The 13,079-nt window shown below is 34.7% G+C and overlaps 1 protein-coding gene across 1 annotated transcript in view; it reads right to left on the bottom strand.

Annotated features, from left to right (window-relative positions):
* Positions 1 to 13,079, bottom strand: part of ANKAR (ankyrin and armadillo repeat containing) — a gene marked incomplete at its 5' end in the record, with an annotated part of 90,246 nt that overhangs the window by 26,900 nt on the left and 50,267 nt on the right. Inside the window, 3 exons of the mRNA XM_082658448.1 lie at positions 7,216 to 7,377; positions 7,462 to 7,615; positions 7,787 to 8,028. Coding sequence (XP_082514574.1) covers positions 7,216 to 7,377; positions 7,462 to 7,615; positions 7,787 to 8,028 — 558 coding nt within the window. The remainder of the gene's footprint in view (positions 1 to 7,215; positions 7,378 to 7,461; positions 7,616 to 7,786; positions 8,029 to 13,079) is intronic.

Here is a 13,079-nt window from a genome sequence, read left to right on the forward strand (position 1 = left end):
AGATGGGATCAATAGCAGAGCAACTGAGGCAGAAGAACGGATAAGTGACCTGGAAGATAAAATAGTGGAAATAACTACTGCAGAGCAGAATAAAGAAAAAAGAATGAAAAGAACTGAGGACAGTCTCAGAGACCTCTGGGACAACATTAAACGCACCAACATTCGAATTATAGGGGTTCCAGAAGAAGAAGAGAAAAAGAAAGGGACTGAGAAAATAGTTGAAGAGATTATAGTTGAAAACTTCCCTAACATGGGAAAGGAAATAGGTAATCAAGTCCAGGAAGCACAGAGTGTCCCATACAGGATAAATCCAAGGAGAAATATGCCAAGACACATATTAATCAAACTGTCAAAAATTAAATACAAAGAAAACATATTAAAAGCAGCAAGGGAAAAACAACAAATAACACACAAGGGAATCCCCATAAGGTTAATAGCTGATCTTTCAGCAGAAACTCTGCAAGCCAGAAGGGAGTGGCAGGACATATTGAAAGTGATGAAGGAGAAAAACCTGCAACCAAGATTACTCTACCCAGCAAGGATCTCATTCAGATTTGATGGAGAAATTAAAACCTTTACAGACAAGCAAAAGCTGAGAGAGTTCAGCACTACCAAACCAGCTCTACAGCAACTGCTAAAGGAACTTCTCTAGGCAAGAAACACAAGAGAAGGAAAAAACCTACAATAACGAACCCAAAACAATTAAGAAAATGGGAATAGGAACATACATATCGATAATTACCTTAAATGTAAATGGATTAAATGCTCCCACCAAAAGACACAGATTGGCTGAATGGATACCAAAACAAGACCCATATATTTGCTGTCTACAAGAGACCCACTTCAGACCTAGAGACACATACAGACTGAAAGTAAGGAATGGAAAAAGGTATTTCATGCAAGTGGAAACCAAAAGAAAGCTGGAGTAGCAATTCTCATATCAGACAAAATAGACTTTAAAATAAAGACTATTAGAAGAGACAAAGAAGGACACTACATAATGATCAAGGGATCGATCCAAGAAGAAGATAAAACAATTGTAAATATTTATGAACCCAACATAGGAGCACCTCAATACATAAGGCAAATAGTAACAGCCATAAAAGGGGAAATCGACAGTAACACATTTATAGGGGACTTTAACACCCCACTTCACCAATGGACAGATCATCCAAAATGAAAATAAATAAGGAAACACAAGCTTTACATGATACATTAAACAAGATGGACTTAATTGATATTTATAGGACATTCCATCCAAAAACAACAGAATACACATTTGTCTCTAGTGTTCATGGAACATTCTCCAGGATAGATCATATCTTGGGTCACAAATCAAGCCTTGGTAAATTTAAGAAAATCGAAATTGTATCAAGTATCTCTTCCGACCACAATGCTATGAGACTAGATATCAATTACAGGAAAAGATCTGTAAAAAAATACAAACACGTGGAGGCTAAACAATGCACTACTTAATAACGAAGTGATCACTGAAGAAATCAAAGAGGAAATTAAAAAATACCTAGAAACAAATGACAATGGAGACACGACAACCAAAATCTATGGGATGCAGCAAAAGCAGTTCTAAGAGGGAAGTTTATAGCAATACAATCCTACCTTAAGAAACAGGAAACATCTCGAATAAACAACCTAACCTTGCACCTAAAGCAATTAGAGAAAGAAGAACAAAGAAAACCCAAAGTTAGCAGAAGGAAAGAAATCATAAAAATCAGATCAGAAATAAATGAAAAAGAAATGAAGGAAATGATAGCAAAGATCAATAAAACTAAAAGCTGGTTCTTTGAGAAGATAAACAAAATTGATAAACCATTAGCTAGCCTCATCAAGAAAAAGAGGGAGAGGACTCAAATCAATAAAAATAGACATGAAAAAGGAGAAGTTACAACAGACACTGCAGAAATACAAAGCATCCTAAGAGACTACTACAAGCAACTCCATGCCAATAAAAAGGACAACCTGGAAGAAATGGACAAATTCTTAGAAATGCACAACCTGCCAAGACTGAATCAGGAAGAAATAGAAAATATGAACAGACCAATCACAAGCACTGAAATTCAAACTGTGATTAAAAATCTTCCAACAAACAAAAGCCCAGGACCAGATAGCTTCACAGGAGAATTCTATCAAACATTTAGAGAAGAGCTAACACCTATCCTTCTCAAACTCTTCCAAAATATAGCAGAGGGAGGAACACTCCCAAACTCATTCTACAAGGCCACCATCACCCTGACACCAAAACCAGACAAGGATGTCACAAAGAAAGAAAACTACAGGCCAATATCACTGATGAACATAGATGCAAAAATCCTCAACAAAATACTAGCAAACAGAATCCAACAGCACATTAAGCGGATCATACACCATGATCAAGTGGGGTTTGTTCCAGGAATGCAAGGATTCTTCAATATATGCAAATCAATCAACGTGATACACCATATTAACAAACTGAAGGAGAAAAACCATATGAATATCGCAATAGATGCAGAGAAAGCTTTCAACAAAATTCAACACCATTTATGATAAAAACCCTCCAGAAAGTAGGCATAGAGGGAACTTTCCTCAACATAATAAAGGCCATATAAGACAAACCCACAGCCAACATCATCCTCAATGGTGAAAAACTGAAAGCATTTCCACTAAGATCAGAAACAAGACAAGGTTGCCCACTCTCACCACTCTTATTCAACATAGTTTTAGAAGTTTTAGCCACAGCAATCAGAGAAGAAAAGGAAATGAAAGGAATCCAAATCGGAAAGGAAGAAGTAAAGCTGTCACTGTTTGCAGATGACATGATACTATACATAGAGAATCCTAAAGATGCTACCAGAAAACTGCTAGAGCTAATCAATGAATTTGGTAAAGTAGCAGGCTACAAAATTAATGCACAGAAATCTCTGGCATTCCTATACACTAATGATGAAAAATCTGAAAGTGAAATCAAGAAAACACTCCCATTTACCATTGCAACAAAAAGAATAAAATATCTAGGAATAAACCTACCTCAGGAGACGAAAGACCTGTATGCAGAAAACTATAAGACACTGATGAAAGAAATTAAAGATGATACAAATAGCTGGAGAGATATGCCATGTTCTTGGATTGGAAGAATCAACATTGTGAAAATGACTCTACTACCCAAAGCAATCTACAGATTCAATTCAATCCCTATCAAACTACCACAGGCATTTTTCACAGAACTAGAACAAAAAATTTCACAATTTGTAGGGAAACACAAAAGACCCCGAATAGCCAAAGCAATCTTGAGAATGAAAAACGGAGCTGGAGGAATCATGCTCCCTGACTTCAGACTATACTACAAAGCTACAGTAATCAAGACAGTATGGTACTGGCACAAAAACAGAAAGATAGATCAATGGAACAGGATAGAAAGCCCAGAGATAAACCCACGCACATATGGTCACCTTATCTTTGATAAAGGAGGCAGGAATGTACAGTGCAGAAAGGACAGCCTCTTCAATAAGTGGTGCTGGGAAAACTGGACAGGTACATGTAAAAGTATGAGATTAGATCACTCCCTAACACCATACACAAAAATAAGCTCAAAATGGATTAAAGACCTAAATGTAAGGCCAGAAACTATCAAACTCTTAGAGGAAAACATAGGCAGGACACTCTATGACATAAATCACAGCAAGATCCTTTTTGACCCACCTCCTGGAGAAATGGAAATAAAAACAAAAATAAACAAATGGGACCTAATGAAACTTCAAAGCTTTTGCACAGCAAAGGAAACCATAAACAAGACCAAAAGACAACCCTCAGAATGGGAGAAAATATTTGCAAATTAAGCAACTGACAAAAGATTAATCTCCAAAATTTATAAGCAGCTCATGCAGCTTAATAACAAAAAACAAACAACCCAATCCAAAAATGGGCAGAAGACCTAAATAGACATTTCTCCAAAGAAGATATACAGACTGCCGACAAACACATGAAAGAATGCTCAACATCACTAATCATTAGAGAAATGCAAATCAAAACTACAATGAGATATCCCATACCAGTCAGAATGGCCATCATCAAAAAATCTAGAAACAATAAATGCTGGAGAGGGTGTGGAGAAAAGGAACCCTCTAGCACTGTTGGTGGGAATGTAAATTGATACAGCCACTGTGGAGAACACTATGGAGGTTCCTTAAAAAACTACAAATAGAACTACCATATGACCCAGCAATCCCACTACTGGGCATATACCCTGAGAAAACCATAATTCAAAAAGAGTCATGTACCAAAATGTTCATTGCAACTCTATTTACATTAGCCCGGAGATGGAAACAACCTAAGTGTCCATCATCGGATGAATGGATAAAGAAGATATGGCACATATATACAATGGAATATTACTCAGCCATAAAAAGAAATGAAATTGAGCTATTTGTAATGAGGTGGATAGACCTAGAGTCTGTCATACAGAGTGAAGTAAGTCAGAAAGAGGGAGACAAATACCGTATGCTAACACATATATATGGAATTTAAGAAAAAAAAAATGTCATGAAAAACCAAGGGGTAAGACAGGAATAAAGACACAGACCTACTAGAGAATGGACTTTAGGATATGGGGAGGGGGAAGGGTAAGCTGTGACAAAGCGAGAGAGAGGCATGCACATATATATACTACCAAACGTAAGGTAGATAGCTAGTGGGAAGCAGCCGCATAGCACAGGGAGATCAGCTCGGTGCTTTGTGATCGCCTGGAGGGGTGGGATAGGGAGGGTGGGAGGGAGGGAGACGCAAGAGGGAAGAGATATGGGAACATATGTATATATATAACTGATTCATTCTGTTGTAAAGCAGAAACTAACACACCATTGTAAAGCAATTATACTCCAATAGAGATGTTAAAAAAATACAAAAAATAAAATAAAATTAGAAGTTCTGTTAGAAACATTGAAAAAAAATGAAGATATACAAATGACAAATAAACACATGAAACGATGCTCTACATCATTAGTCATTAGGAAAATGTTAATTAAAACCACAATAAGATTTACTACATATCCACTACAATAATAAAATTACCATACTAAATGTTGATGAGGATGTGAAGCTACTGGAACTCACACACAGCTAGTAGAAGTGCAAAGTGGTAACACTACTTTGAAAATCAATCTGGCAGTTTCTTTAAAAGTAAAACATACACCTACCATATGACCCAGCAATCCTACTTCTAGATATTTACCCACGAGAAATGAAAATGTGTCTATACCAAAACTTGAACACAAATGTTCGTAACAGTTTTATTTACAATATAGCAAGAAACAGGAAACAATCCAAATGTCCTTCAATGGGTGCATGGGTAAACAAATCATAATATATCCATAAGCATTAGGGTTTTCCAAAGAAAGAACCAACGGGATGTATATGTATGTATGTATGTATATCATAAGGCATAAAACTAACCATCACACCATACAATGGAATACTACTCAGCATTGAAAGAGAAGTATTTTATTGATATTTGATACAATAATATGGATGAATGTCAAAATAATCATGCTGAGTGAAAGAAGCAAGAAAAAAGTACACATGTATAATTCCATTTACATAAAATTCTAGAAAATGCAAACTAATCTATAGTTATAGAAAAATCAGTGGTAAGATCATTTAATATCAAATTTTAAAAGTAATTTTGTGCTGTTAGGATCCATGTCATAAATTCAAATCAGCACATTATTTTTTAAAGAAAAAAATCAGAAGCTTATGTTTTAATATGTAAAATACAATAAAGCCATTCTCAGATCATAAGAAAAAAAACCCAGATCAGTGGTTATCTGGGGATGGGGTGCAAAGAGGGAGGAATTAGGAAGGGACAATGAAACATTTGGAGGTGATGATTATATTCACTTACTTGATTGTGCTGATGGTGTCAGTGCTGAATACATATGTCAAAACTCATCAAACTGTACACTCTAAATAATGTATTTAATATTTTATTCTATTGTTTATTTTATTTAAATATCTTCTTATATGTAAACTGTATTTCAATAGCACTTTTAAAAAACACTCACATTTTAAAAGCGCTAGGTGTGCAAAGAAGCAGGAAAATATGATTCATAATCAAGAAAAAAATCAGCCAATAGCAAGAGACCCAGAAATAACAGATAGGCTGGAACTAGTTACAGGGATGTTAAAACAGCTATTTTAAATATGTTCTATATGTTCAAGGGTATAGAAGAAAACATAAACATGATGAAGAAGAAAAAGGAAGGGGTATGTGTGTGTAAAGAGTCTAAGCTGGTGAGTTTGAAAGCAAGAGTTTTTTTCTGTAGTTCTTGTCTATGGCAAGAACTTGTCTATGGCAAATGTGGACAGCTTTGAAGTAAACTAATGAGAAGAAATTGAAAACACACACGTGTATATCAGTTATCTTTGTATTATCATTTACTAGAATTTTAGAAATAATTTATACCATAGACTCTGGCTAAAACAACAACAACAACAACAAAATTATCTTGCCTGACTTGATTGCCTGCAAGCAGTTAGTGAATTTCAGTAAAGTAGCTTTTCTAAGAAAAAAGGAAAAAAAAATTTTTGAAACCAAGTCCTATGTTCTTCAGCTAGAATTTTTAATTTATTTTTTCTGGAAATACAATGGACTAGAAATAAAGTTTTAGGTTTTTTTTTTCTCTTGCCTACAGGAAGCAGTCTCAATCAGTCCCCATACATTCATGCAGGTCAGCAAAGAACCTGATTTTTTATTTTTGGTAAGTCAATCACCAACAATTCCACAACATTTTTCAGATATCCCAAAAGGTTAATTCCTCTGCAAAGAAAGGAACAACTAGACCTAGTGGCCACTATGTAAACAAAGAATCACTACAGAAAGAGACTGGAATCGAAAAATGTGCCACAGCACTAGAAACACTTCTATATCTTCAAAAACATATAGTTCCTGAGATTCAAAATAAGAAATATTTTTCTCTTAACTTAAAAAAGGAGATCCCTTTAAGTCAAAATAGCCAAGGCTCATGGTCCTCATTTCTCATTCTAACCAGAACTCAAGAGCAAGACTGATACAATATGCTTAACTACACCACTTTTACTCATTAAGGTCTTGGAGAAATAAAAACATTATAATAACAGATTAAATATCGTTAAGGGCTGCAACAGTAGGGATAGAGAGGAAGAGAAGTATTTACTGATATTTTTAAAACTGAGAATAAACGTACAAACCGATACAGATGGATCCCACTGCTTTGATGACACTCAGAAGTGTTCCTTCAGCTATTTTACTAATCTTTAGTAAGCGAACCAGTGGTGCAATTCCATTCCCTTCACATATTTGATTTTGGTGTATCCTGCTGTCCTTACTTAGCGCTATGACTGCTTCACCTCCTGGCAACAATAAGCAAGAAACATGTGTGATACTCCAATGTCTGGTTCTATATTGTACAGATTTATGCATAGAAAATAACTTACCAACATACTGCATTTTAGCTGATGGTGATAAAAGCATATTTATTATAAAGTTGTATCCAATCTGTTCTGCCATATACTTTCGTTGTTTTAGTGTTTGTCCTGCCAAGGCCCAAAGTGTTACAGCTCCTTGTTCCTTAACATCTATTTGAAATGCCTATTTAAAAAAGTATTCTATTCAGTCAATGAGGATTTATTGAATACCGTAGGAATCTATGTTTGATAAAATGTTTATTCTAGAATTGGTTTTAGTTTTCTTTTCACTTAACTAAATTCAATATTGAATGCTTTATCTAAGAAAAATGAAAAAGAATCATAAAATTCCTACCTTGAGGAGTTTTAAAAGATATTTACTTAGTGATTTTTCCAGAAATGCTCTCTGTATAGCAGGGTTGTAACTTGCCAGTGCTTCCACAGCCATTGCACCCTTCACTTGAACACCAAGTTGTTTTCCCACAAAAAGAGCCACCAGAGGAGGAATGGCTCCTTCCATAGCCATAGCATCCTGAACTTCCTTATTGTCACGTGCAACCTCAGCAATTGTAACAGAAGATACAGCTGTCAACACATCTTCAAATGAATTCAAGAACCAGTTAAATAAATCTTTTAAAAAGAACATAAAAATGCAGCATATATCACTAGTTTCCCATATTTGAAAATCAAATTTATAGAGTTTAGAAAATAAAAATAGAAAAAATAAAACTGTCCAGACTTTCACCACCCAAGCACAAACATTTCATTTAATCTCATCCACTACTTTTATAAATATATATAATATGTAAATATAGATAACTTTAGTGTTACATATTTAATATAGTGGTACTATAAACACAGTATCCTGCATTTTAATTTACCATAAAATTTTTCCCATTCTTTATGAACATCAGTGTCTCCTAAATATTCCATTAATGGGTGTATCACATTTCCTTAAACATTTGCATTTTAAAAAATAATGTGTTGTTTCCAACTTTTCACTGTTTTAAACAATGCTTAGGAGAAATCTTGGCACATTTCCTTCCTGTTTGTATTTTTTTCCCTTATTATAAGAGTCCTAGGAACTATTGGAATAACTTAATACATTTGCAGTAAATTTATTTTCTTTTTTTCCCCTTTTTCATCTTTTTTAAATTGAAGTATAGTTGACATACAATATTATGTTAGTTTCAGGTGTACAGCATAGTTATTTGATATTTAAATACATTATGAAATGATCAACTCAAAAAGTAACCATCTATTCCCATACAATGTTATTTCAATATTACTGGCCATATTCCTTATGCTGTATAGTACATCCTTGTGACTTATTTTATAACTGGAAGTTTGTACTTCTTAATCCCCTTCACTTATTTCGCACAACCCCCAAACTCCCTTTGCCTCTGGCAATCACCAGTTTGTTCTCTGCATCTATGAGTCTGTTTTTATTTTGTTTGTTCATTTGTTTTGGTTTTTAGATTCCACACATAAGTAATATAATATTTGTCTTTGTCTGACTTATGTCACTTAGCATAATACCCTCTAGTTCCATCCATATTGCTGCAAATGGCAAGATTTCATTCTTTTTTATGGCTGTAAATATTCCATTGTGTATATATACTACATCTTCTTTATTCATTCATCTATCAGTAGGCACTTAGGTTGCTTCAATATCTTGACTATTGTTAATAATGCTAACTGAAAATAGGGGTGCTTTTATCTTTTTGAATTAGGGTATAAGTTTTCCTTGGGTAAACATCTAGAAGTGGAATTGCTGGATCATTTGGTAGTTCTATTTTTAATTTTTTGAGAAATCTCCACACTGCTCTCCATAGTGGCTGCACCAATTTACATTCCCACCAACAGTGCTAGAGGATTCTTTCTTCTCCACACCCTCAGCAACACTTGTTATTTGCTATCTTTTTGATGATAGCCCTTTGAAGAGGTGTGAATGATATCTCATTGTGGTTTTGATTTGCATTTCCCTGGTGATTAGTGATGTTGAGCATCTTTTCATATGTCTCTTGGCCATCTGTATATCTTCTTTGGAAAAATGTCTATTCAGGTTCCCTGCCCACTTTTTAATTGGATTGTTAGGTTTTGTTTTTTTTTTTTGTTTTTGTAACGTTGAGTCATTTGAGTTCTTTATATATATTGGATATTAAGCTTTTATCAGATATATTGTTTGCAAATATTTTATCCCAATCAGTACGTTGTTTTCTCATTTTGTTGATGGTTTCCTTTGCTATGCAAAGCTTTTTAGTTTGATTTAGTCCCATTTGTTTATTTTTGGTTTTGTCTCACTTGCCTGAGGAGAAATATTCAAAAAATATTGCTAAGATCAATGTCAAAGAGCATACTGCCTGTTTTCTTCTAGAAGTTTTAAAATTTCAGGTCTTACATTTAAGTCTTTAATCCATTTCAAGTTTATTTTTGTATACAGTGTAAGAAAGTGTCCAGTTTGATTCTTTTGCATGAAGTTGTTCAGTTTTCCCAACAGCATTTATTGAAGAGATTATCTTTTCCCCATTGTATATTCTTTCCTCCTTTGTCACAGATTAATTGACCATATAAGCATGGGTTTATTTCTGGGCTCTCTTTCTTTGCCATTGATTTATGTGGCTCTTTTTGTGCCAGCATGATACTGCTTTGATTACTATAGCTTTGTAGTATAGTTTGAAATCAGGGAGTGTGATACCTCCCGCTCTGTTCTTCTTTCTCAAGATTGCTTTGGTTATTTGGGTCTGTTGTGGTTCCATACAAATTTTAGGATCATTTGTTCTAGCTCTGTGAAAAATGCCATTGATATTTTATTAAGGATTTCATTGAATCTGTAGATTACCCTGGGTTGTATGGCCATTTTAACAACATTAATTCTTTCAGTCCACGAGCTTGGTACATATTTCCATTTATTTGTTTCAACTTCAATTTCTTTCATCAATGTCTTACAGTTTTTAGAATACAGGTCTCTCACCTCCTTGGTTAAATTTATTCCTAGGTATTTTATTATTTTTGATGGAATTGTAAATGGTATTGTTTTCTTAATTTCTCTTTCTGATAGATTGTTAGTGTACAGAAACACAATGGATTTCTGTATATTAATTTTGTATCCTGCAAATTTACTGAATTCATTTATTAGTTCTAATAGTTTTTTGGTGGCCTCTTTCGGGTTTTCTATATATAGTAATATAATTTCACCTGCAAACAGTGACAATCTTACTTTTCTCTTTCCAATTTAGAGTCTCTTTATTTATTTATTTTATTTTCTGATTGCTGTGGCTAGAACTTCCACTACTAGTTGAATAAGTGACAAGAGTGGGCATCCTTGTCATATTCCTGATCTTAGAGGAAATGCTTTCAACTTTTCACTGTTGACTATGATATTAGCTGTGATTTTGTCATATATGGCCTTTATTATGTTGAGGTATATTACCTCTATACCCACTTTGTTGAGAGTTTTTATTATAAATGGATGTTGAATTTTGTCAGAAGCTTTTTGTGCATCTATTGAGATGATAGAATTTTCATCCTTGGTTTGTTAATGTGGTATATCACACTGGTTAATTTGTGGACATTGAACCATCCCTGGGATAAATGCCACTTGATCATGTATGATCCTTTTAATGTATTGTTGAATTTAATTTGCTAATATTTTGTTGAGGATTTTTGCATCAATGTTCATCAAGGATATTGGCATGTAATTTTCTCTCTTTTTTTTTTTTGTAGTTTCTTTGGTTTTGGCATTTGGGCAACGGTGGCCTCACAGAAGGAGTTTGGAAGTGTTCCTTTCTCTTCAGTTTTTTGGAATAGTTTGAAAAGGATAGGTATTAACTCTTCTACAAATGTTTGATAGAATTCACCTGTGAAGGGACTTACCTGATGGCACAGTGGATAAGAATCAGCCTGCCAACGCAAGGGACACGGGTTTGATCCCTGGTCTTGGAAGATCCCACATGCCATGGAGCAACTAAGTCCATGCACCACAACTTCTGAGCCTGCGCTCTAGAGCCTGTGAGCCACAACTACCGAGCCCATGTGCTGCAACTACTGAAGCCTGTGCACCTAGAGCCCATGTTCCACAACAAGAGAAGCCACTGCAATGAGAAGCCCGCACACTGCAACGAACAGTAGTCCCCACTCTCTGCAACCAGAGAAAGCCTGTGCGCAGAAATGAAGGCCCAATGCAGCCAAAAATAAATAAATTAATTTAAAAAAAACCTTAAAAAAATACTTGTATACAAACGTTCATAGCATTATTTTTATTAAAAAAAGAATTCACGGGGCTTCCCTGGTGGCACAGTGGTTCAGAGTCCGCCTGCTGATGCAGGGGAGACAGGTTCATGCCCCGGTTTGGGAAGATCCCACATGCCGCAGAGCGGCTGGGCCCTTGAGCCATGGCCACTGAGCCTGCACGTCCAGAGCTGCAACGGGAGAGGCCACAACAGTGAGAGGCCTGCGTACCGCAAAAAAAAAAAAAAAAAGAAGAATTCCCCTGTGAATTCTTTAGTTTATTGGGAGTTTTTTGATTAATGATTCAGTTTCACTGCTAGTAGCAGTCTGCTTCTATTTCTTCCTGATTCAGTTTATCCATTTGTTCTAGGTTGTCCAATTTGTCGGTGTATAATTGTTTGTAGTAGTATCTTATGATCCTTTGTATTTCTGTGGTGTCAGTTGGAATTTCTCCTTTTTAATTTATAATTTTATTTATTTGGGCCCTCTCTCTTTTTTCTTGATCAGTTTGGCTAAAGGTTTATCAATTTTGTTTATCTTTTCAAACAACCATCTCTTAGTTTCCTTGATCTTTTCTATCTTTTTTTGTCTCTAGTTCATTTACTTCCACTCTGATCTTTATTATTTCCTCCATCTACTAATTTTTTTGTTTGTTATTCTTTTTCTAGTTCCTTTAGGTATAAGGTTAGACTGTTTGAGATTTTTCTCATTTCCTGGGATAGGCCTGTATTGCTAAACTTCTCTCTCAGAACTGCTTTTGCTAAGTCCTATAGATTTTGCAAAGTTGTACTTTTATTTTTCTTAAGGTGTTTTCTGATTTCCTCTTTGATTTCTTCATTGACCCATTGTTTTTGGTTTTTTTTTTAATTAACATGTAGTTTAGTCTCTACGTGTTTTTGTGTTTTTCCCATTTTTTTTCCTGTAATTGATTCCTAATTTCATACCATTTGGTCGGAAAAGATGCTTGATATAATTTCTATCCTCTTAAATTTGTTGAGACTAGATTTGTGGCCTAGCAAGCTATATATCTGGAGAACGTTTCATATGCACTTGAAAAGAATGTGTATTCTGCTGGTTTTGGATGGAATGTTCCATATATATCTGTTAAGTTCAGTTGGTCTAATGTATCATTTAAGGCCAATGTTTCCTTATTGATTTTGTTTTGATGATCTGTCCATTGATGTAAGTGGGTGTTAAAGTCCCCTACTATTACTGTGTTAATGTCAGTTTCTCCCTTTGTGTTTGTTAATATTTGCTTTATGTATTTAGGTGCTCCTATTTTGGGTGTATATGTATTTATACATGTTATATCTTCTTGTTGGATTGATACCTTTTATCATTATGTAATGCTCTTCTTTTTCTCTTGTTACAGTCTTTGTTTTGATGTCTATTTTGTCTGATATAAGTATTGCTACTCC

Source organism: Grampus griseus (assembly GCF_964374135.1).
Source record: "Grampus griseus genome assembly, chromosome: 7".
Taxonomy (NCBI): domain Eukaryota; kingdom Metazoa; phylum Chordata; class Mammalia; order Artiodactyla; family Delphinidae; genus Grampus; species Grampus griseus.